This window comes from Apiospora hydei, assembly GCF_038363865.1.
Source record: "Apiospora hydei strain CBS 114990 chromosome Unknown utg000006l_segment0_segment0, whole genome shotgun sequence".
Taxonomy (NCBI): Eukaryota; Fungi; Ascomycota; class Sordariomycetes; order Amphisphaeriales; family Apiosporaceae; genus Apiospora; species Apiospora hydei.
This window is the reverse complement of record NW_027117365.1, coordinates 4624612-4647521: the sequence shown is the minus strand read 5'-3', so window position 1 is coordinate 4647521 and position 22910 is coordinate 4624612. Positions and strand designations below refer to the sequence as shown.

The 22910-nt window shown below is 54.3% G+C and overlaps 8 protein-coding genes across 8 annotated transcripts; 7 read left to right on the top strand and 1 right to left on the bottom strand.

The window, feature by feature from the left end:
- Positions 1-1658: 1658 nt before the first annotated feature.
- On the top strand, positions 1659-2938 carry PG997_008699 (uncharacterized protein; the record flags this gene model as incomplete). The annotated part of the gene is made up of 3 exons (XM_066813014.1): positions 1659-1792; positions 1937-2173; positions 2461-2938. 3 exons carry the CDS (start codon positions 1659-1661, stop codon positions 2936-2938), a joined length of 849 nt encoding a protein of 282 aa, XP_066668356.1.
- Positions 2939-3960: 1022 nt separating this feature from the next.
- On the top strand, positions 3961-5154 carry PG997_008698 (uncharacterized protein; the record flags this gene model as incomplete). The annotated part of the gene is made up of 1 exon (XM_066813013.1): positions 3961-5154. The coding sequence occupies one exon, from the start codon at positions 3961-3963 to the stop codon at positions 5152-5154; it is 1194 nt and encodes a 397-aa protein (XP_066668355.1).
- A 956-nt stretch (positions 5155-6110) lies between these two features.
- Positions 6111-6914, top strand: PG997_008697 (uncharacterized protein; the record flags this gene model as incomplete). The annotated part of the gene is made up of 1 exon (XM_066813012.1): positions 6111-6914. The coding sequence occupies one exon, from the start codon at positions 6111-6113 to the stop codon at positions 6912-6914; it is 804 nt and encodes a 267-aa protein (XP_066668354.1).
- Positions 6915-8370: 1456 nt separating this feature from the next.
- Positions 8371-10371, top strand: PG997_008696 (cytochrome P450; the record flags this gene model as incomplete). Its single annotated transcript, XM_066813011.1, has 4 exons — positions 8371-8571; positions 8645-8914; positions 8989-9612; positions 9691-10371. 4 exons carry the CDS (start codon positions 8371-8373, stop codon positions 10369-10371), a joined length of 1776 nt encoding a protein of 591 aa, XP_066668353.1.
- A 505-nt stretch (positions 10372-10876) lies between these two features.
- Positions 10877-12308, bottom strand: PG997_008695 (uncharacterized protein; the record flags this gene model as incomplete). The annotated part of the gene is made up of 4 exons (XM_066813010.1): positions 10877-11289; positions 11364-11882; positions 11993-12049; positions 12119-12308. The coding sequence occupies 4 exons, from the start codon at positions 12306-12308 to the stop codon at positions 10877-10879; spliced, it is 1179 nt and encodes a 392-aa protein (XP_066668352.1).
- Positions 12309-17046: 4738 nt separating this feature from the next.
- On the top strand, positions 17047-18796 carry PG997_008694 (uncharacterized protein; the record flags this gene model as incomplete). Its single annotated transcript, XM_066813009.1, has 4 exons — positions 17047-17436; positions 17510-17596; positions 17650-17962; positions 18036-18796. The coding sequence occupies 4 exons, from the start codon at positions 17047-17049 to the stop codon at positions 18794-18796; spliced, it is 1551 nt and encodes a 516-aa protein (XP_066668351.1).
- A 1948-nt stretch (positions 18797-20744) lies between these two features.
- Positions 20745-21308, top strand: PG997_008693 (uncharacterized protein; the record flags this gene model as incomplete). The annotated part of the gene is made up of 1 exon (XM_066813008.1): positions 20745-21308. One exon carries the CDS (start codon positions 20745-20747, stop codon positions 21306-21308), a length of 564 nt encoding a protein of 187 aa, XP_066668350.1.
- A 457-nt stretch (positions 21309-21765) lies between these two features.
- On the top strand, positions 21766-22380 carry PG997_008692 (uncharacterized protein; the record flags this gene model as incomplete). Its single annotated transcript, XM_066813007.1, has 1 exon — positions 21766-22380. One exon carries the CDS (start codon positions 21766-21768, stop codon positions 22378-22380), a length of 615 nt encoding a protein of 204 aa, XP_066668349.1.
- Positions 22381-22910: the final 530 nt, after the last annotated feature.

Sequence of the window (22910 nt, the reverse complement as noted above, 5' to 3'; positions counted from 1 at the left end):
GTCATATGTAAACGAGAGTGGCCCCCAAGCATTTCGCTCTCATCTTTTCCCTTAAATTCCAAGCGCTCCTCGTCGCCCATGATGTTCTTCTTCGGCAGCCCTGCCAGGGCTTGCCTGGCCATGGCCGGATGGTGCATGACCCCCGACCGCAATGGGAGCCGACTCTCAATGCGACATCATCACCCAACCATTCCAGCCCCGCTAGAGACCGCGCCGCAATTGCAGAACTCATAACGTTGCCTTACAATAGCATTCGGCAATACCATGTCAGCGACAGATCCTGGCCATGACGAAGCGACCCAATAGACGGAGAAACACGGCCAGGCAATCGATCTCGGGAACCAAGCCGAGCTCCGGTCTGGAGAACCCTGCCACTACCGATGGGAGTCACGGGGACCCGGCTCCCTCGCCGGGGGGAGTCGCATGCAACGGTTCCGCAGTTTGGACTTGACGGGATATGCGAAGAGTGCAAGGACTTTTACCTGGCCAAGAGGCGCTCGGTGTCCTCCGATCTGCAAGACGACGAGGCAAGGGAGCTTGGTGTCCGTGTATCAGCCCTGGACCATATCGACACTTATTGGCCTTGCGAAACGCTCGAGGCTCTCCTTGCGCCGGACAACCCTTCGACAGAATGCGCCATGTGCCGAACGTTTCGAAGCATGCGTTGCTCTGGTTCGCCTAGTCGACGGTATCACCTGTATGCCTTTTCGGCTGTCAGGCTGTGCTATGCGAGTTTCAGGGTACCGTTAGCTTCGGGGAGCGGCGCTGGATCTGGCATTCAAGATGCTGCCTTGTTCTGTGTGCTTCCAGACATACCTCGGCCAATTACTGTATGGTCGACAGCACTCAAGTCTGGGACTTTCCTAGCGGCCAACTGAGTGCCCCAAGCGTCGCGTGTCTGGGAAAGAGTTGGACGATGATGATACGAGCTACTACAGATGGATTTGGAGCTTGGCTTCCGCTGCTGGTCGTTACGCCACCATTCCAATCGAAGAGGCATTGCTGAAAAGTAACCGGATGGGTTTCGTTTTGGAATATGGTATGTTTAAGGGAAATCACTGCTGCTCAGGATCCACTTCCAGCTTGAAGACCCAGCAAGCTACCCCCGTCTACATACAACTGATTCCAAGTCTATTGATTTTCTATCGATCCAACCCACGGAGACCGGTGACTCCCTTACACCATGGAACCTGAGCTACTTGCCCTCCCACTTGCGACCTGACGATTCGCTCGACATTCAGTCTCTCGAGTCAGATGCATTCTATGGCCGCCGCATAGATCTTCTGGCTGTCTACTAAAGTCTACTCCGTGGTTGGCTGCGACAGTGTCATAGGAGTTGTCAATTGGGGAGTTTCATCAAGGCGCATAATCGATTTCAGAAAATTCCCTTCTATCTTCTGGACTGCTTGAAACGGGAGGTCTTCAAAGTACCTGCCAAAAGGCAGCAACGTTACGTCGCTTTGAGTTACGTCAGGGGCAATGTGAACCTGGCTTCGCGGCCTCGAGTTAATGCATTGCCTTTTCAAACCCCCTCACGCTGTGCGGATGTTATAGAAGACGCAATCACCGTCACCTTGCAACTCGAATATCGCTTCCTTTGGGTAGACTGCCTCTGCGTCTCTCCACTTTCTTTTATCCGACACGAACAGATCGCAAACATGGACGTCGTGTACAAGGACGCGGAAATGACAATTGTAGCCGCAGCGGGGACGAGCGCCGACAATGACCTACCTGGAGACGGACGCGCAACCACCAACCATAGATCCGCATCGGCGACCATCAGTGTTTATCTGTAACGATCAACCCTGGAAAGTCTCTAGAGGAATCCACCTATCAAACCCGAGGATGGATATGTTAGCAATACTTTTTCTCTCGGAGGCGACTCATTTTTTCGGATCAGCAGGTCGGTCCACTTCGAATGTTGCGACAAATGCAGGGCGCGTCAGCAACAAGAAGGGTTTGCCTGCCCTTCTCCTCACTTCTCTGGTGGCGCGAAGGATCACGAATGCATACAGGGTGCTGGCATACAAGATGCCTATTTTCGCAAACTCCCAGTAGAGTGGAGATACGTCAACAGTACGCCCCTGACGAGCGATATTCTCTCATCCGGCAAGGTCTTTGCTCTGTACGCATTTGAGCACCACGTGACCGAGTTCACGCAGCGGAAGTTGCCGTACGCTTGCGACTCCCTGCAAGCGCTGAGCAGCGTGATAGATACATAGGTTCATGTACGAAACTCATACGATCTGCCATCTGCACAATTTGCCCTTGATGCCCCGTCAGGACGTCATGCACTTGCAGGGGCGGGACGAGCATGCATTTCACTTCAAGTACAGTCTTCTCTGGACTCATGGTCCAGACAGAACGCCTCAAAAGCGCCGAGGGGAGTTTCCGTCTTGGGGTTTTTTGGGCCGGCTGGGAAGGTCGTGTGCAGTGGTTGGCCACTACAACAAACAAAAGGTGGTTTGCGGAGTCTGCGGATTCTGCCGCCAAATTCGAATTCCCACTGTCGATCGCTTTCTCCTTCCCCGGCTCAGCATCCGGCCCAACAATCAACAAGCGTAGGAAATCCAAGCTGAGCATGCGCCCGGTGCATGCCTGGCGCCCGAATAGCAAAGACCATGGATCGCCAATGGAGCTACTTTTTAGGGCCACCTTGTACGACATCCCGCTCCGCGTAGGAAACCCGGTTCCCAGATGGGATGGGAAAGATTTCGGCGCATATCTTGACGACAAGGTGATCAATCGCCGTCTCCATCTGACGCAAGTCGTCAAGTCTGGTCACGAGACGATCCGGGAAACGAAACTGAGTGGACTCATACTGGGTACGGCCCTTAATATCCGGTGCCACCACGTCCTGGTCATACGAGAGGTGGCCAGCAGAGGCACAGCGCTGGCACAGTTTATGGAGGGAGATGCTTTGAGAGATTTGGCGTGATGAAAATAGACACCCAATGGAATGGTTGGACCGGTCCCTCGGCCGTGCAAGGGTGGCCTGTCTGATGATCTGCATTGTCATTTTACCACGCCGTTGGTTCGCTCTTTCCATTGGCAGAACTAATGGCAATACCAATACCAGCCCGACCACGTTTGCACAAATCCGTCATTTGCGCGCTCTTGAACTCCCGGTCCGAGTTGAAACACATTGGCCAGCCACTGTTTACGTGATACGCGTGCTGTCAACCGGGTTTACAGAGACGGCCCACCGAACGTGAAGCACATCGGCCCATCGGGTCAGACACGGCCAATAAGGCAGCGGATTACTCGGGTTTCATGCAGCAAGCCTCGCGATTTGTTCTAGAATGAACAGCAAGCCCCAAGGATTCGAGCGGGATTCGAGGCGCATCAACGTCGATACCAGGGAGCAACTAATCTAGCGTCGTCTCTTCCGGCCCCAGCATGTGGGGTCAAGCGTCCTGCTAATCACGTAAACAGTACTACCCTAGCGCCGGCATCGTCCCAACTGGGTAACTTCGGGCCCTTTTTACCAGCGCCTGAGCCGCTAATCGCCCCCGGAGGAGATCTTTTCGGTGATTCGCGCGGGCCGCACGCCTCAAGGATCGTTCTTTTACCCACAGACCTAACGTAGTGAGTGTTGGGAACGCGGGTCTGCGGGAAATAGGACCGCTCGTGAGCTGTTTCTGGGCTGTCCAGACGGGGTTAGCACCATTCCCTGGCTTCTGTCCTGGCCTCCCACGTGTGCTCATTTCGGGGCCAAAGAAAAAGGGGAGGAGGGCAGAAAGTCCCCGGGGAGCCGGACATCTACGAACAGAGAATGTCCGATATATATCGTCGACGATAGCCAGCTAGAATCTGAAAAGGTTCGTTTGAAGGCTAAGCCGGTGTCTGTCTGCTCTTGCAATTGTTTGCCTGCTCCTCCAACCGTCACTCGTTACCAACAACAACCCCACTATCGTTAATTGAACTTCACTTCTGCGAGACAGAAGCACAACAAGCAAGATGCAGGTCATTACTACACTCATCATGGCTTGCGCCATGGGCTCAGTCTCGGCCAGTCCCTTGAATCTGGGCACTTCCGATCTCGCCCTGGGACCGAAGGCCAAAGCCGATGCGCCTGCTCCTGGACCTGGACCTGGACCTGTCCCCGTCCCCTCAGCAGCAAAACCGTTGAACTTCGATCTTAAGTCCAAAGCTCAATTGCCACTGCCCCAGCGCACGGTCTACCAGTTCCCCGAAGACCACACCTGGGTCGAGAACCTATACGTGCGCGACAACGGCGACATCCTGATGACCATGATGTGGCCCAAGGCTTCTCTCTACCTCCTGAAGAACCCTTCGACCAACCCCGAAGGCACCGAGCCGACCCTCATCCACACCTTTGACGATGCCCAGGGCCTGCTTGGCATCGCCGAAACCGCCCCCGATACCTTCGCCGTGGTCTCTAGCAAGTTCAGCGCCATGGCTGCTGTCGTTGCTGGTGGCAGCGCCATCTGGGAGATCTCGCTCCAGGACGTCGCCAACCCCAAGGTGCGCAAGGTCACCGACCTGCCTGAGGGTGGTTTCCTGAACGGCCTGGTGAAGCTGCACTCTGCGGCCTGCAGGAACGTGGCCCCCGCCGACCGCAAGACGGTCCTGGTCTCGGACAGCTTCAACGGCCTCGTCTATCGCGTCAACACCAACACCGGCGCCTACGAGGTCGCGGTCAAGGTCCCCGAGATGGACCCCGTCGAGGGGGCTGCGCTCCCCTTCGGTGTCAACGGCATCAAAATCGTCGGCCACTACCTCTACTGGGCCAACTCGGACCACACCAGCATGCACCGCGTCGCCATCGACATGACGAACGGCCACATGCGCGAGGGCGCCACGGTCGAGACCCTCGTCACGCTCAAGGACACGGCCTTCCTCGACGAGTTCGACATTGACGAGGACGGCACCATCTGGGGCGTCACCAACGCCGACAACAAGCTCATCGCCATGCGCCCCAGCGCCCAGGGCGGCTCCTACGAGGTCGTGCTCGGCTCCAACACGGAGATGACGCTGGCCGGCGACACGTCGGCGCGCTTCGGCAAGGGCGCCTTCAACCGCCGCACGCTGTACATCACGACTGGCGGCGCGAGCGTCGTGCCCGTCAACGGCACCATCACGGAGCCGGCCAAGCTGGTGGCGGTGGATACTCGGGGATACCTGAACTAGTAGTACACACACCAAACCGTTTCTGTCGCGTGGCGGAATTTTTATATATAAAACAAAAAGCGATGATCAACTTTTCCGCGCTATATACCTTTTGTAATGTTTACAGAATGACGTTCGATGTCTCTCTTGTTATAAATGATTTAATTACTATACGATTTGCTTATATGCTCGGAACCTCTCTCAAATAATTGTGTCGTGATGCTGCTGGAAACCCAGCCCCTGAATTTGGCAGATTCGCTTGGGTACTAGCCAGGCTGCTTGCTTGCCTTTTCGACAAGTTGCCGTCTTTGTTTCATGGTTTCATTATTTTTCCCTCCCCACACTCCTTCGTTCCCCCTTCCAATTTTTCCGCTTCTTCCGAATATTCACACGAGGTTCAGTCCCCATCGGCTTTCAATGTAAACAGACTGCTACATTGCCTAGAAGCAGTCGTTTCTCAATTACCTTTCGGGATTTCACCACCGTCGCTGTTAAGTTTACTCCTGTCGAGGCCCTTTTCGCGTATGTCACTAGAGACCCCCTTGAGAGTGTACTATCTCACATCCAGGTATTAGGTACTGATACAACACATACATGGAGACATACAGACATACAGAGATAGACATACACGAGAAATACTCGAGTTGCGTAGCTGTATGGGCTTGCCGTCTCGTAGCAGTCTCCAAGCAGTTAGCCCCTATCTATCCTTGGCCGAGTAGTTCCATAGTCTCTGGTATACAAAAGTAGGTATTACAATTATACTGTTGGAACTCCTCAAAGAAACTGTTTAACAATGCCCATGGGACAAGCCCCGGATCTGGCCACAATGGGGTTATACGGCAAGTAATAAAGACCCAAACATGATATAAAGGACCCTAAAATGCCATAAGTCTGACCAATTGGTCTCGACCCGCCGTAAGTTTGTCCAATTGGTAAGTAAATTTCCCTATCGGATAGAAAGAACTCGTTGGATCATCATGGCACTCGACCCACTTCACCGCGTTGTGACCATCGACACTCCCAAGGAGGAGTGGGTTTTTAGCAGGTACAGGGTCCCTATGATCAGAGATGTCCTCATCGAGCATCTGAGCGCTCTGGCTTTACAGCCCAGCGGCCTCCAAATGCGGGCGATGAATAGAATCTCGATGATCCTCGTAGACGACAGGAGACCCGAGATCGCCAACAACATGATCAACTGGGAAGCCGAGCTTCCCCAGATCACCGAGGACCTGGACGTGTTGTTCTTCCGCGGCCTCATCACCAAGGACCGCACCGTCAAGTTTCGTCCCGTCATCGGCGGCATGCCCACCGACCGGCCCGGCTTCAGCTCGCTCGGCTATACCAGGTGGGACTGCCCGGGCTCGAGCGACCTGATCATCCTGTTCGACACGAACGAGCTGGGGCCCCAGACGCGCCTGAACCGCGTCCAGCGGCGCTCCAAGGTCCTCGGTACGCTCTGCCACGAGATGGTGCACGCCTTCTACCAGCTGTACAGCTGCAAGGACGTCGACTGCTGCCTGGCCGTCGACGGCGAGTACGCGCGCCTCGTGGCGCCGCGCAGCGGGCACGGCGAAGCCTGGCTCAACGTGGCCAAGTACATCAACATGCTCTTCGTCAGCATGTTCCCCATGCTCGATTATACGGGCTCCCCGGGGTGGCTGTTCCGCCCTAGGCCCGATGGCTGGCAGGATACGTATCGCGACGCCATGGGCATCGTCGAGAACGACGTGCCGGGGATACTGCCTCCTGGTGTTATGACCATTCCCCGTCCTTTTATGTAAGTGCTGGACGATAATTACTGACGTAAGATGGATGGAGTGTGCGTTTATCGAGCTACGAGGTAAGAAGAAGGCCCCCGATGTTTGTTGGGGTGACAAGAGGCCTAAAGTGATCGTCACATGATTGCCGTAGTAGTTGCTGATTATCTGTTCTTCTCCTCCTAATCCCTTCCTATTGACTCTGATCTGTTTTGTTGTTCTCCATTAGACGTACATGTAAGCCGCTGACGGGAATGGCTTGGGAGATCCTCAGATAGTTGTTTCAGATAATTTCATGTTATACTCTACCCAAATACCAAGGACTTCGTTTTATCGTCTCACTTATACTGTGACCGTTTGATATGGCATGGAGATGAGAGTCTCATAGAACCTGCGACCTTGTGCGTTCTTACGCGTGACTTGACTTCTTCTTTCTTTATGGCCATAACCGTGTGTTATTGCGTCATCGCCCCTACTCTAGAGTGGTTATTATTCTAGGAGCTCCAGCAGTCCAGGCCGGTCTATAACATTTGTATATTCCTTGGTAGCACAGAGGCCCTTCAATCATTAATCAGATCAGGCCCTTTTCTGCATTGCTGCTCTTTGGGTGACTTGAAAAAGAAAAGATAACGACAGTAAGGGATATCACATATCATATGCTGTTTGCCTGTTGCACCACTTCAGAGCCGACCCGAGAACTCTGACGAGTGGGATGTTGCGTGGATAAGCATCACCGTTGCAGTGCATTACTGAGCCGCATTGCGTGCGAATATGTCCCTGCTGATATGACGGCAGTAAATCTAAGCTCTCATCGGCTATCGTCGTTGGTTCTGGCTTTTTCTATGACTTGAGCAAATCGGGTTCGTTTGGCACCCCCTTGCCCGGCTACCACCCCGCCTTTTCTCTGCCCGATCCGTAGATAGACAGGGGTGCAAATGTGCCGATGGACAAGAGGTGCAGGATGCGCCGTTCCGACTCCAGCGTACTTGAGCCCTATTGGTGGGTGCACATGGCACAGCAGATCACTCGTGCAGCTTCCTGACCAGTCACATAGCAAGGAGGTTGAATGCCACTTGGAACCAACGCGTAACGATACATCTGTGTGGTGTTTCACCTCGCTTAATGCTGTTGTATCTCATGAACATCATGAGCAGAAACGGCGGGATGCAGGGGTATGACGGTGCCGCATCTTCGGGGACAAGCAGTGGTTAACTTACGTGGCAGTGGTTGTTGACATTGCCGGACAAGCAGAGTCACTTTGTGCGCGAGGTTGCATTGCATGTCCTCACTTACTTCGTAGCGCCAACGCCGTATCCGCGCAATCGGATCAGCAGATCAGACGTCTTGGCTGTCGGTTTGACCGAACGACAGAATAAACAAGAAACACCAGACGAACTCCCCTCATAAAGGTTCCCTACGTTTTACATCCTTCTTACAACCATCCTCCCTCGCGTTGGAAATCGCAAGCCACCAAGCCACCATGGACCTTCTCGCATGTGCGGCGTTTTCGCTGGCTGAGGTGCAGTTAGCCAAGAGCCTCTCGATGACAAGAACCGAGACTCCCCAGCTGGCCTCCATCGCAGCCATTCTGTTTCTTGGGCAGTACTTGCTGCTGAAGTTCTACCGTGTGTTCCTTTACCACCGGTACTTCTCCCCACTCCGGCACCTGCCAGGCCCAACGGTAAGCCAAGCCGCCTTTCACATCTCCGGGGCTGAACAGTACTTCTGGCCAAGCAACTGACAGATCTTGTCAGGACAATCACTTCCTCTTTGGTCAAAGCATCAACTTCATGCGATCAGAGTCGCCAACCGGTCTCTACGTCAAGTGGATGAAGCAGTGGCCTGATGCACCGGTCATCAGATACCTGGGCGTCTTCAACAGGGAGGTGCTCGTAGTCAACAGCCCGACCGCGTACAAGCATCTGCTACAGAACAACTGCTACTCCTTCGTCAAGCCGGGCTGGTGGCGGAAGGCTGTCCGTGAGATTGAGGGGGATGGGCTCATCATGATGGAACATGACGAGGTTTGCCAGACCACTCTCCTCTCACCCCCTTATTTATCTTGGATGACCCGGTCTAATCTAGGAAAACCACACAGCATCGGGCTCATAGAAAGATGCTGAACGGAACGCTCTCGGCACCCAGCGTGAAGAAGCTCGAACCGGTGGTGTGGGAAAAGGCCAGGGAGGTCGGCCTGCTCTTCGACAGCGCGATTGCGGCAGACCCCAGTGGCAATACGGGCATCATCTCGTCCTCGGACACGTTCTCCAAATTTACGCTCGACATCATGGGGAGGATCACGCTGGGATTTGAGATGAACCACCTAGGCAGCACCGCTGAGACTTACCGGCAAGGAAAGCTGGAGAAGAGCCCCTCTTCCAGAAGCAAGCAGCCCGTATTATCTGGAGACCCCACGTTTCACGAGGCGTACATGGCCATGTTCGGCCAGTCCACTTTCGGCAACCTCTTGACTTTCGTTAACGCTTTCTTCCCTATCCGCTGGCTGCCCTTGGAAGCGAATCGGCTATACCTGCGTGGGACGAGCTGGATTAACCGGACCCTGTCTTCCATCATTCGCAAGCGCCAAGAAGAAGTCACGAGAGCCACGGAGGTGGGATCTTACGAGAAAGAGAATTCGCGCGATATAATAACTTTTATCGCGGAAGAGACTTTGCCAGGGGGTCCAGCTGCAGGGCTTAAAGATAATCATTTCCTGGGACATGTAAGTTGTGCCTCCAACTATCCACCAGAAATGGGTCTCTTATAAAGGCGTTACTGATCATGGCTATACCCATCACAGATCCTACAGCTGATGGCGGGAGGTGTTGATACTACGGCCAACATGATCGCGTGGAGCTCCTATGTTTTGGCCGGGCACCACGATATCCAGGCGAGGCTCCAAGGAGAGATTCTTGACTTCTTGTCTCGGGTGCCGGAGCCTACATATCCTGATATCGATACGCTTCCATACCTGAACGGCTTCGTGAAAGAGCTTCTACGAGTACACTGCCCTGGTAAGAACTTCGCTCCCTTTATTTCCTCTATAGCACACACCCTGTTAATAATACCACCCACTTACCACCTGCTCCTGACAGCTACCACAATCCACCGCCAAGCCCTCCACGACGTCATCCTCGACGGCGTCCACGTCCCCAAGGGCACCGAGGTGGACGCCGCGTTCGCGATGCCCATGACGAACCCGCTAATCTGGGGCGCCGACGCCGACCAAATCAAACCGGAGCGATGGTCTCACCTCACAACGGAACAAAAGTCCCCCTATGCGTTCCCGGCCTTCTCGAGCGGGCCCCGCATGTGCATCGGCATGAACCTCGCGTACCTCGAGATGAAGGTCGTGCTCGTCGAGATCATGCGGCGGTACCGCTTCGTCGAGGTGGTGCAAGAGCCGCGGCTGCAGAGTCCGTCGTTTTTGCTGCATGCGAATGGGTTGGAGGTTAGGGTGGAGAGGATTGATCGGAACTAATTGGATAAGGTGCGAGGTACCGGCGTCGTCTTCGTGGAGTTGGCTAAGCTTTCAAGGCTTGTTCTCCGGTGATGGTTGGGGGAATAGATGTGAACAAACAATATCTCTGTCTATCTTTCCTTTTGTCTAGTCTGAAACGAATACCATTCTCAGTGATGCTAACGCCCTTAACTACGTGACGCAAATGAAGCACGTCACGAAGGAATAGTGGATGTAGTAGAATGAATGTAAATGTGTAACTTTGAGCGACTGAAGAAAAGGGTATTACCAGTCTCAGCTCATAACGAAGTCGACAAAAGAAAATCGTCCTAGTAACGCTAGACCGTATAAAGGGGGTCAAAATACCCGACAACTGCTTCCCGTGAAAATCATCTCAGGCGTGAGCCAAAAGGGGCCGTCATCTTAAAACTCCAGCGCTGACCCCAAACCTTCATCCCTTTCTTTACCCAATCCGAACCTCAAGTTCTAATAATAGTAAGTTTGGTTTTGTTTTCTTCTTTCTTTCTCATCTCCCTGACCCCCTGGCCGCCTCCACATCATCATTCACGTTCTCGACCGCGTACCCATACTGCACCGTCTTGGTGATCTGGTCCTGCATGACGATGCACTCCTCGGAGCCCGTCCCGACGCCCGGCACGCCGCCGTCGTGCTCCGTGGCGGCGCGGCTGCGGAAGTGGTCGCTGGTCGGGTAGCCGCTGTCGCGGGTGCGGTTGGTCGACGGCTTCTTGCCGGTCCCGGACTTGCTGCTGTGCTTGTAGTACGGGCTGGACAGGCCGTAGGCGCTGCTGGCGTTGCGCGAGGTGCCCAGCAGGATGGGGCAGTGGCGCTGCGCGAACGGCTTCAGGGCCGGGATCGAGCCGCCGATGATGGAGAGGTTGAGCTCGAGGATGACCCACATCAGGGCGTTGACGGTGTTGACTAACAGAGGAAGTATACGGTTAGCTTCTGGATACGTACATAGGTACATATGTTTGGGGGATTGTGGAACTTACTCGTCAAGTCGGCGTCCGAGAGCAGAGTGTACAGCGACTGCAGCCGGATGATGCTGACGACGCAGACGAAGGCGCCCATGGTGAGGACCAAGCTGACGCCGACCTTCTGCTTGAGGGGCAGGTGAAGCGACTTGAGCATAGGCAGCGGCAGCAGCACCGTCGCGATATCGGTCGCGATGCCAAAAGCCGCCTGCGCGAAGTAGAAGGCCGGGCGGTTGATGCAGACGGCCGTGAGGGACTCCTCGAGGCGCCAGGAGCCCTGGATGGGGTTGCAGCTGAAGACATTGACGAGGGCCGAGGCGGCCGAGTAGCCAATCGTAAACGCGAAGACGCCCCAGATGGCCAGGCGCATCGGCTTGCTCGGGAAGATGCGCAGGTAGAAGAGCAGGATCGAGCCCTTGGCCAGGCCCGTCGCGAGGCAGAAGAGGATCGCGGCGATGACGTTGTTGAGCATCCAGCGCGGGTACAGGTCGCTCAGGGGCACGTTCCAGAGGTGCTTGCCGAGGCCGAAGTTCAACACTGAGGAGGGGAGGAGGTGCTTGTTAGCTTTGCTGTTTGTTGCAAGGAAGATCCTCGAGTGTCCGAAGTCGAGAGGGGGCAGGCATAATTGTTTGTGTAGGGAATCTTACTTTGGAGGACCAAAACGCACATGCCGATATTCAATATCGTCGCGGCAAGCATGAGATCTGAAGGGTAGATGGATCGAATTAGTTACACTTTCTCTGTAAGTAGGTGCTTCGGGGCTGTTTGCTCACGGTCATCGAATGCCACCTTCCTGACGATGGCGGCCCGGGTGTACATGCGGATCGCCATCGAGATGACCGCCAGCGGTAGGAAGATGCCCGTCACGACGACGAGCGTGGTGGCCTGGTGCGGCTCGTCCGGGTCGGGCGTGACGCCCGGCGGCGGCGCGGCCGCGTACATGACGCCCTGGTACATTGACATGGTGGGCTGTCGGGGTCGTCTTCTTCTTCGATGTGACGGATCCTATGACCTTCAAGTAACAAGCCGATGTTCTTTCCTTTTTTTTCTGTTTCCTTTTTCTCCTGTTGCGTGTGGGATATCGGCGTATGTGGTTGAGTTGAGTAACCCGGTCACGTAGCCCACTTCCGCAGCGGTTCGTGGCGAGGCTCCCTTGATCGACAAGTAAGCGGGTGAGTAGTAGGAGGTCCACGAGGAGGGAGAAGGCGCGGGTCCGCTGGAGAACTTCACCCCGAGGGTGATCAATGCATCATATTATATGCAGGCTGGGAAAGGCAACCGGCGGCGGGGGTGAATGGTATCCCGCTTCATGGGAAATGGGACATCCAGATGCAGCTCAGCGAGGTACTTGTTTGGGTCGGGTTAGGCTGAAGGAAGGGGGACGACAGGGATTCCCGCCAGAGCGAGTCTATTGCCCCGAGAGCGCGGTCGAAGCCGTCCATGGCCCCCCATAGTGACTTCTTTCTTGACATGAACTACTTCGAAGTACTGGCCTGCCTCGGTACTATTGACTGTCACCATATACTGACACCGACGCCAGACGTCCGGCCGTCACAGTAACATGATACCGTAGCGCTGGTAGAGGAGTCTCTTCGGTCGGCTGATACCTTGAAAGTGCCATCTTCGCCTGATTCTTTTGGTACTGCGCCCGCAAAAGCGCAATGAATGCATAAAGAAGCCGGTGGGGTACGGGGTTGTAGGTATATATAGCAAGAAACCGGACCAGGAAGGCCTTTATGCAACCAGTTTTGGACGGGTTATACTCTGCAGGGTCTCGGATCACACACCACAATCATCACCCACCTTTGGCGTGGGGGCCACACAGATGGCTGGATTGAGCTGGGTGCATATATCTCCTAAAATGCGACGCTGAAGGTTCGTAACGAAGCAGTAGTCCGGCACGGCTGGTCGGCTGGGAGCATGTGTTATGGACGTCAAGCCAAGGAAGCGCCAACCGCTGCCACGTTTTATTGCCCCCCGTGCAGGGGACCATCCTGCAAAAGCGAGGTCTTGGCACTTGCTGCAGGCGTAGAACAAGAAGAACGATGCCATCCGATGTTTCGAACATGTGCCTCGTCTCGAATCAAAAAGCCCCTGCATTAGATAATAGACAGGAACCTCCGGACTGTTCATCTGCTCTTGTGTGAATTTCGGCACGTTGACAGAAATGGCAGGATATGTGGGCTACTGCCTCGGCCACCCGGCCCTATTTGGGGAGACCGAGGGACCGATGGCGTGAACAAGAAGGCAGACAAAGTTGCACAAAGCCTGGTAGCGAGGTTTTAAACACCATTATGCAATGTCACTTATATAACATAGTATATACGTACTAAGGTTCCATTCTTCAAGAGAGGTAGGTCATGTTGTGTAGCATGCCGAGATGCTAATCTCACCGTTAGGCGAGACCTACCGAGCAGTACCGAGTGCACGTGTGCCGAAACAAGTAGGTAGGATCGTGTCCCAAGCGCAATTTAACCTGACGGGGTCTTCTCGAGGTAGGTAGGTATCGTCTGGTCCTCTTCCCGATGTCGTCCCGAGTGTGTGCAGCGCTGAGAATTATGCATATCCGATTTTCGTCCAGTCGTCCCGATGGGAAATGAATTATGTTAGTCATACTGGTCTTGGCGGCTGCTGTCCCGCGTTACGGGAGTTGAAGAAACTAGTTTCACACGCTAACCAAATCGACCAGAAATTGAGTTAAGTGATGTTATTGATGCCTGCCGTTATATCAGTACTTGACACCACCACCAGAGTAGGGATGTTATACCACCATAGAAAAAAAGTCGATACTGAAGTCTCCAGATTCGGCGCAGGTCATGCTCTATTTTATAGACGAACGTTGCCCTTGGCAAAAGCTTGGGGATACTGATCATCGCCATGTCTACCGCTTTGGTCTGTAGGGCACACATCCCATGGAAAGTTCCTGATCAGCATTTTAGCTTTTTTTCCTCGGATGCCATGGCCGAGTGGGCGACCCCAACGACGAGGTGCAACACGGCCACCACTCCAGTGCTAAGACCCAGGACTATTGCGCTGAGCATAAAAATAATTATGCCATCCTGTCTCCCCTAGGCCCCGAGGAATGTTGACCCCCTTTTCTGCCCGCGTGCCTCCTTCGGCCATATTTGCGAATGATTTATTCGACAGGAAATGAGGAGCAAGAAAACCGATACGACTGGGCTGGGCTCTAAGCCAAAGCCACGAGCGAGCCGGGGCCAGTCCACCCTGGACGATTCCCACCGGAACTCTTGGGACGTTTCCCCAGAGTCCCAGACGTTGTGTTATCTGAACATTGAACTGACTTTGGGCCAGGCGACGAGAAAATCGACCAGGGTAAATCGGCAGAAGGGGTCCGTGGACTCGAAGGATCAGACCACAGAACCCACGTGTTTCCCTTCTGGGACACTGCAATCCCCCTGCAGAGTGGGATTGCACGATGGGGATGGGTACGCCGGGAAATCGAGGCTCGATAAGCCAGATGCCATGACTAATAGATCGATTCTAGCAGCCCAAATTGAGAATTTTGCTTGCACTCGGTCAAGTCTTGACTCTTGAGGTCGCCTTGCACCTACATAGTTCCGCTGGGGGCCAAGCCCGAAGTTGACCCTCCCTCTGCATCCGCCCCCGGCCCCTGGTCCCAGCAGCCTTGGCAGTTTTAGCAGCCTTTTTTTGCTCGGGTTGCCCTGCTCCCCGTTGCATGCTCCAGTATATTTGGTGTTATTGATGCTGCCAAACCGAGGTGAATCAATCCAGCAGTCATGACTTGATTAGCATCTCCCCTCGGACTGCCGGGCTTTCCAGAGAGAGAGCGGTTTTCCGGAGGTCCCCTGCTCATTTGCCAGTTTCTTCGCTTGGCACTTGCCGTGTTCTAGCAGGCCTGGTTTACCAAAACGTTGATCGATGCAGTATTCGGGTCATTTGTTATTGGCTTCGGCTTTTTTCCAACCTTGCGTGGTAGCAATCGGCAGTCTTGAGTGCCGTCGAGTGCCGAGTAGCTGCATGCATGCAGTGAGAGAGAGAGTGTGAAAGTGAGCTGAGATCTACGGCGCAGCAGCGGCACAGCAGCGGCACGGCAGGCAAGCAGTGTTTGAGAAAAGCAAGTTTTGCGCCTTCGCCTGCGTCTACAGAAGGAGGCTAGCCCGCAATCAGACGGTATCCCCCGGCGAACGACAGCTCGATCTCTAGGTGAAACAGTCACTAGAAGAATAAATCGATCCTTTTGACAAATCTCGGCCTGCACACGGCATGAGAAACGACCCATGGAGAAAGACGTTTCCGCTCCATGTCCCAACCAACTCAATCTGCGATGAACTACCTAATTAATCTGCGATAAACTGCCGCTAGAGCGCACTGAGCACTAATCAGTCGGGGAATTGTCGCCCAACGACCCGACATGGCCAGTAGTGGACTTCAATTGAACAGCAGTGCGCTACGCTAGTCATGTAAAAACTACCTACTGTACCTGTCGCCTGCCCCCCAAACGCCCAAAAGCCCTCTATGTCTTGGGTTGCATCACCGCCCAGTTCCAGATCGCAGGCAGGGTCTGTCGTATCGGCACTAGCCTGACTCATGCGTCGTCACTCCACTTGGTCATGTTCAGGGCACAATACAAAAAGCCGTTAGCCTCGTACTACCGTAGACTCTCTGCAACAGCTCCAGTGACATTGATGACACTATTCAGTCTCCTACAGTTCGCAAGCTCCTATTAGAGGCGTAAACCAAAAAGCTTCCATTCTGTCTGAGTCTACCTACGCGACGAAGTATCAGTCTTCTGGCTGGGCTTGGAAGCTATAGACTTGAGTTGAGAATGAGTCGATAAGTAAAGTACAAAACGGGCCACATTACCAACCACCCCGGCTGGCCCTGCTTCCTCCATTCCTCTCCCTCTCCCAAGACCATATTGCGACCGTGAAAAGGCACGATCCCACTGGGAGTGGATGATTCCGAGTGCCACTCTTCAGGCAAGCTATGCTGCCAGAGAACTTGCTTACCTCGGCTCCATGATTCGACACATGGGAGCCGGGCCAAGCACTCCCAAAGAGGTGTTCTCTTCTACTATCTCGAACCACACTCAGATGGAGAGGCCTTCGTACACACAGGTCCTATTGTACCTGTCGTATAGTACTCGCTATATACTCAGGGCCTTGGTCAACCGCATCTGCTGCTCATCTAGTTTCGGGCATCTGAATGCAATGCGATAGTGATTACTGACTGGTAGGTGCACTCCTACTCCTGGCCGCCCAGCATCGGACTGGTGCGGACGGGACGGCAGCAGATCCATCGATGCGCGGACATCTATTCGAGTCGGGATCTCATACCCGCCCACAACCCCATTTCGTTCATTTCCATTTCCTGAAAGGGCCACTTTCCAGAAGCACACTAGTCTTGACTGGGTGAAGTGTCGTGGTAACGGACCCAGTATGCCAATGCAGGGCCTACGACTCCGTACCTACCGTACATGTCTTCGCAGACCGAATATTGCGACTGTCGGGCATCGAAGCGTTGCCTTATAAGGGTTTGGTTTCCTTTCGCTCTGTCTCCTACGTCCCATCGCGTCGAACTACCGGTATCTTAACACAACCAGTTCCTTGGTTGAGTATTCGTTCTTTACACCTATCGCGCATTCAGACAAGTCTCGTCTCGTCTCGTCTGCGCTGCCACTCTTTTCACCCGTTACGCGGTACCTCTCCTCTCCCCCATAATGTTCGGCTCAAACCTTCTGCCGTCCGTCCTCACGGCACTGGCCCTGGGCGGTGCCTCCGCCCACGCCGCCGCTGCGCCGCCGCCTCCCCCAGCGCGCGCTGCCCCGGCGGCGTGCCACAAGGAGGCCTGCCCGGCCGCCATGGTGAGCCTGCTGGCGAAGGCCAGCGGCTGCGAGGCGCTCAACGCCACCATCCCCGACAAGACCTTCTTCCCCGGCAGTGCCGTCTACGAGTTCGAGAACCAGAACTTCTGGTCCAACACCGAGCTCAAGAAGCCCGCCTGCGTCTTCCGCCCGACCAACCCCACCGATGTGTCGTGCGGTGTGCTCGCCGGCCAGAAGACACAGAGCCCCTTCGCCGTCCGCGGTGGCGGGCACATGGGTATTCCGGTAAGTCTTGACATATACTGGAAAGAAAGAAGAAATAAGAAGTAAGTAAAGCATTGACTAACATACCTTGCAGGGTGCCAACAACATCGACAACGGCGTCTTGATGGTCATGTCCAACCTGACCACCCTGGAGCTCAACGCCGACAAGAGCGAGCTGAGCGTCGGCCCGGCCTACCGCTGGGGCGACGTCTACAGCTTCCTGGAGCCGCACAGCCTGGCCGTCGCGGGCGGCCGCCTCTCCCCGTCGGCGTGCCGGGCCTCCTGCTGGCCGGCGGCGTCAACTTCCACGGCAACCAGCACGGCTGGGCCGCCGACAACGTGCTCGAGTACGAGGTCGTCCTCGCCGACGGCTCCGTCGCCAAGGCTACTGCGACTGAGAACCCCGACCTCTTCTGGGCCCTCAAGGGCGGCAGCAGCAACTTTGGTATCGTGACCCAGTTTAAGCTGCGCACGTTTGCTTCTACCAAGGTCTGGGCTGGTACTTACACCGTCTCTGGCGAGCACCTGGATGAGTTCTTTGAGGTCAGTAAACCATACCTGACACATTGGAAAGCAAGAAGCAAAGAGAGTATCAGTATGACTAACCTTTCGTATCACAGGCCATCGCCGACTTCGCCGCCACCAACACCGACGCCAAGTCCCACATCGTGCCCATGACCGTCGCCGCCTCCCCAACACCACCGTCGCCGCCGTCATCCTCTTCTACGACAGCGACACCGTCTCCAACCCGGCGTGCTTCAAGAAGTTCCTCGCCATCCCCTCCGTCTCCAACACGTGCGACTTCAAGACCTTGTCGTCCTTCGCCGTCGAGAACGGCGGCCTGGTCGTCGACCACATCAACGACGTCTTCATCGCGGGCACCACCGTCGGCAAGGACGCCGCCTCTTTGTTGAAGGGCATCCAGATCACCAACGACGTCTTCTTCGCCGCCCTGCCCGAGCTCTACGCCGCCGTCCCGCCCGCGAACCTGAGCCTCGTGAGCATCGACTGGCAGCCCATCACGTCGCTCTGGACCGCGGGGTCGGCCCGGTCGAACCCGGGCGGCAACGCTTTGGGGATCGACACCGCAGCCAAGGGCGCCTACCTCGCCTGGGCCGAGGTCGTCGAGTGGATCGGCAGCGAGTACGACGACGCCGTCTTCGCGTGGGCCGAGAAGACCACCAACGCCATCAACGCGGCCACCCGGGCCGCGGGGCTGTATGACGCGTTCAACTACATGGGCGACGCCGCAGGCTTCCAGGAGATCTATCAGGGGTACGGCGACGCCAACGAGGCGCGGCTGCGCGAGGTGTCGCGCAAGTATGATCCGGAGCGCGTGTTCCAGAAGATGCTGCCGGGCGGCTTCAAGATTGGCAACTAGAGTAGAAGAAACGGGCTATGTTTCTGTCCAGTCCTGATCTGCGGGTCAGCTGTTAGTAATATTGTTGGATAGATTTCTGGAGTTAATATGCGCAAGCAAGCGTTGGAGATCATGGTGTTCACTTCCGCGTCCTTGTACATACACAGTGACCACCCTGCCTGACAAGAATCATGAACAGAATAGAGACACGCAAGCTCATACACTCATAGTGTAATATATTTCTATGTATATTAAACAACTTCAAGTTAATGACAAGTCATCGTCAAGAGTACTTACCTCCTAGGATCCGCATGGCATTCTCCGTATTTCCACAACTGCGATCGATTGATAAACCCCATTTAAATAAACTTCCAACCCCGTCTCAGCAATCGTGTGATCGGCGATCGATCTTTTCTGCACCGCATGAAAGGGCTGATTCCCTGCGATGGAATGAACCGGATCGACAATAATTTCGGGTCCTATCATTGCTGTTCTGCGAATACCGCGGCTGGGCCTTTGCCACTTCCGCGAAGTGGAATATGCCGTGAATGAGTCCCAACCCAACGATCTTCGCCAAAACCTCGCTTAGCCGGACCAGGTCAGAGATCCTTATTTCATGTTACTTCGTTCCGCAACCCGCGTAACAAAGCAGTTACATAGCAAGTACGTCTCATCGGCTCTGAAACTGCTGCGTTGCGTGTCAGTTTCCTGAGAACTGACCCGGACGACGGGCTGATACACACTGAATTGTTGCAGTGTCGCCTGCTCCAGAATCTTGTAGAACACTCCTCTGTAGAACCAGAGTCGTGTTCCTGTAGTATCTGCAAGATGGGTGAACTTCTCATTAGCAATGACCTGAGCTGAAGGAGAGAGGATATCAGAACCAGCCGTATTTCCTCGCATGGAGCCTGCACCTAGTCCAACAACGAGAAGCCAATTTATTTCGGTCACTTTGTAGGGTAAAGGGAGGGCCCGACTTCCTTGAAGATTCTTCGAGTGTTCTAGCCTTGGTCCTGGTTCTGGCTCTTCTTCTGCTGGCTTCAATTGGCGAGAGCTACTTTACCTATCAATGGTGTCCTCCTTACTCGTCGGCGTGTAGTGGGCTTGTGCAGCGGACTCCTTGTTCGATGCCAACTTTGGTGGCCGTTCCGGCGCGCTCGGAGGCAAGGCAAAGCGAAGCAAAGTCTGGAGCAGTAGAAAAGCATTTGTTTGATCCCGACAGTGTATAGTATCGTCCTTACCTTGCACACATGCCGTGCCTTTGCTGTATAAGGCACGCCGTATGTAGGTCCGGTTGTTGATGGACTGTCAGTCTCTGATGATGTATCCCTGAATTCGCTTTACCGTCGTCGGAAATGCCGTCTTCACTGAAGCCCTTTGATCTCGCCTTCCTGATCATGCTGTTGACAGCCATCGGTGTATTTGGATTCGAGGACACTTGTAGGCACCTTCTGGCCATTCCTCTCAAGCAAGCATTCCAACATTGGCGCCGTGAATGTCCGGTTTCCCCTGAGCTTAGGGGTGGAGCTTGATGGACGTGGATGTCACTCCGAGATGAGATTGCGGTTTCCTCTGCTGCTTGATGCTTGATTGCAAGGAGGTGTTGTTGGGTGCTTGGTAAAGGAGTCATATTGCCTCTCGTGGCCAGACCACTGTTCGTAAAGTGTGTGTATTGTCGGCATCTCTGGGTACGATGGAGAGGAGGCTAATCCTTCCGGTGACATCTGGGGCAAAGATGTTTGACGATTGTTTATCGTCGTCCTGCCTTGCGGCTTGCTGTCATCATCACAATCTCGCCAACAAGACGTGCCAGCAGGCTTGACGACCTTTGCTTGGTGTCTTCTGGTGCTGGAGCAAACTGTCAGAGGGCAAACAGGAACCAGGGCAGGTCAAAATTCGCAGTTATTAATCTTTCCAAAGTCATCGGATCGGTTCCTGCCTTCGGTATGCGTGTTACAATGAAGGGTCGATGGCGCTGGCCTTGGGGAGAACTTGTCAGAGCGCGGTTGCTCTCGGAGTGGTCAAAACACGTCGCGGCAAGACCGCACTGAGGGACTGTGTCGCGTTCCTAGCTCCCTTCCAGTCCTGCTTTGGCGATTCTGCGTGGCGGATGTGGAGTCTTCGCAACCCTGCGCGTCGTCGTATCGGCATCCTACCTACTAGGAGAAGATGCCTCGAGTTGCTGGGTGATCAGTATGCACTCTCAGGGTGGATGACTTGTTGGGCTTGTGCAGCTACTGTTGCCGCGACGAGTCATTCTTGTTTGCCACCCAAGAAGAAGCCTCTGCTTTGCTTCTTGGTCAAAACCAAGGTTCCTTCACGGTTTCGTGACACAATCTTCTCTCTTGTCGTCTCTTTCGTCGTCGGTCTCGTCGTTCCTCCCATCTCCTCTCCCATCTTCTCTCTCATTATCCCTCCAATCCTGTACCATATCGTCCACCCCTCCATTACACCTTCATTGCCAGACACAGCACCAGACTGGTGGGCATCGCCATATTCACCAGAACTTCGGTATGCTTCCCTTCCCCCCTAAAAAGAAACAGCCAGACATCCTCTCCAAGTTGATGAGGCAATATGCGGCCACGTCATCATGCTATTTTCAGCCTTTGCCCAACGCCCGATCAGCCCCTTACAGTCGAACAGCCCAATGGATATGATTAGCGTGAGTTACATGAACTCAAAAGGAAGCCACCGTTATTTCCAACCCCATCGAGACCTCAGAAACGTACCAAGGTAAGCGGCATCCCGTGAATTGACAAACCCTTGTGTGATAACTCCCTCTATTCTTGCGCTAATAATATCTTTTCGCAAAGTACCACGACACATATTCTCGAAAACCCCTCCCCCCACCTGGATATTTCATTTCTTCGTTCGCGCCGTATCTCCTTACCTCTCTCTCTTCGACCCAACGAAATCCTTATCCGAACGATACCAAAGGCTACCATCACCGCTCCGTACTCTAGCCCTTCCGTTTAAGAAGCTCCCCCGACATGGCGCCTCAATTCACCACGTTCCATCGCTTCGCCGAGCTTCCCACGGAGATCCAACTTCTAATATGGAAGGAGGCTGTCATGCAAGACAAGCGCATCGTGCCAGTCGGAGACGAATTACGGTATGCTTTCGTGACCGAGGAGCTCCTTGCCCCCCCCAAGTTTTTCCTCGTCTGCCAAGCTTCGCTCATAGCCGCGAGGGGATGCTACGACGTACGACTCCGGTTTCGCCAGCCGAACGGGGAGCCGGGTCTCGTTCGACTGAGTACGACGACCGATATCTTCTTGATCAAGGACTGGCATCACGAGTTTCGGAATAACCACTTCAACCCATGGGAGCTCTGCCGGACGGACGAGCCGCTTACCTTTGCGGTGATTGGCAAGCTTCGGCACAAGTTGGAGGAATTCAAGGTTTACCAGCTCGGGGGTATCGGTCTCCGTTGCGTTCGCCACAGCCCCATTGATATTCAGTGGATTGAGAGAGGTTATGCTGCGCCAGAGAAGGTTCACGAGGACATAACTGGGCGACCGCTACTCAAGGTCCTGCTCGCGCCAAATGCGTTGCTGAAACGGTTCACCGCGTTGAAGCTGTACCGAGCATCCAGCCAAGGCTAGTTGCCTCCAGACCCGTGGTGGCCCTTAGGGGCAAGAGTAGTTTGAGGACCTAGATTCACTACTTGTGGTCAAGGAATAGGATAGGAAAGGAGGAAGAGATGTCGCTTTTCAGGTCAAGGACCGCGGCAGCAGACTCAGATCGTGTGCCGTTTCTATGCGATCCTCTATCAAGGGGTGCCATTCTGGTTAAACCAGATGCAAACAGTAATATGGTTGCCGTGTCGGTTGATACTATTATCCTGCCTTTGTAACATCACATGTCCAAATCAGTTCCTGTACATCATTTGTCATAACTTGTAGGATTCTTTCTGTGCTTTCTTCTGACTAACATCTCCAAAGTTGCGTCATGAGTCCCTGTACCTCGCGCCGCGTGTTATCCTTATCAATGTGTCGACATTCCCGAAGACGCCATAAAGGAACATCGTTCCCCTCCCACATCCCAAACCCGTATTTCCTTTGACCTACCTAATCCTCCCACTTGGACACGATATTTCACATGTAATAAATAACCCGAAATAGTAACGCAATTG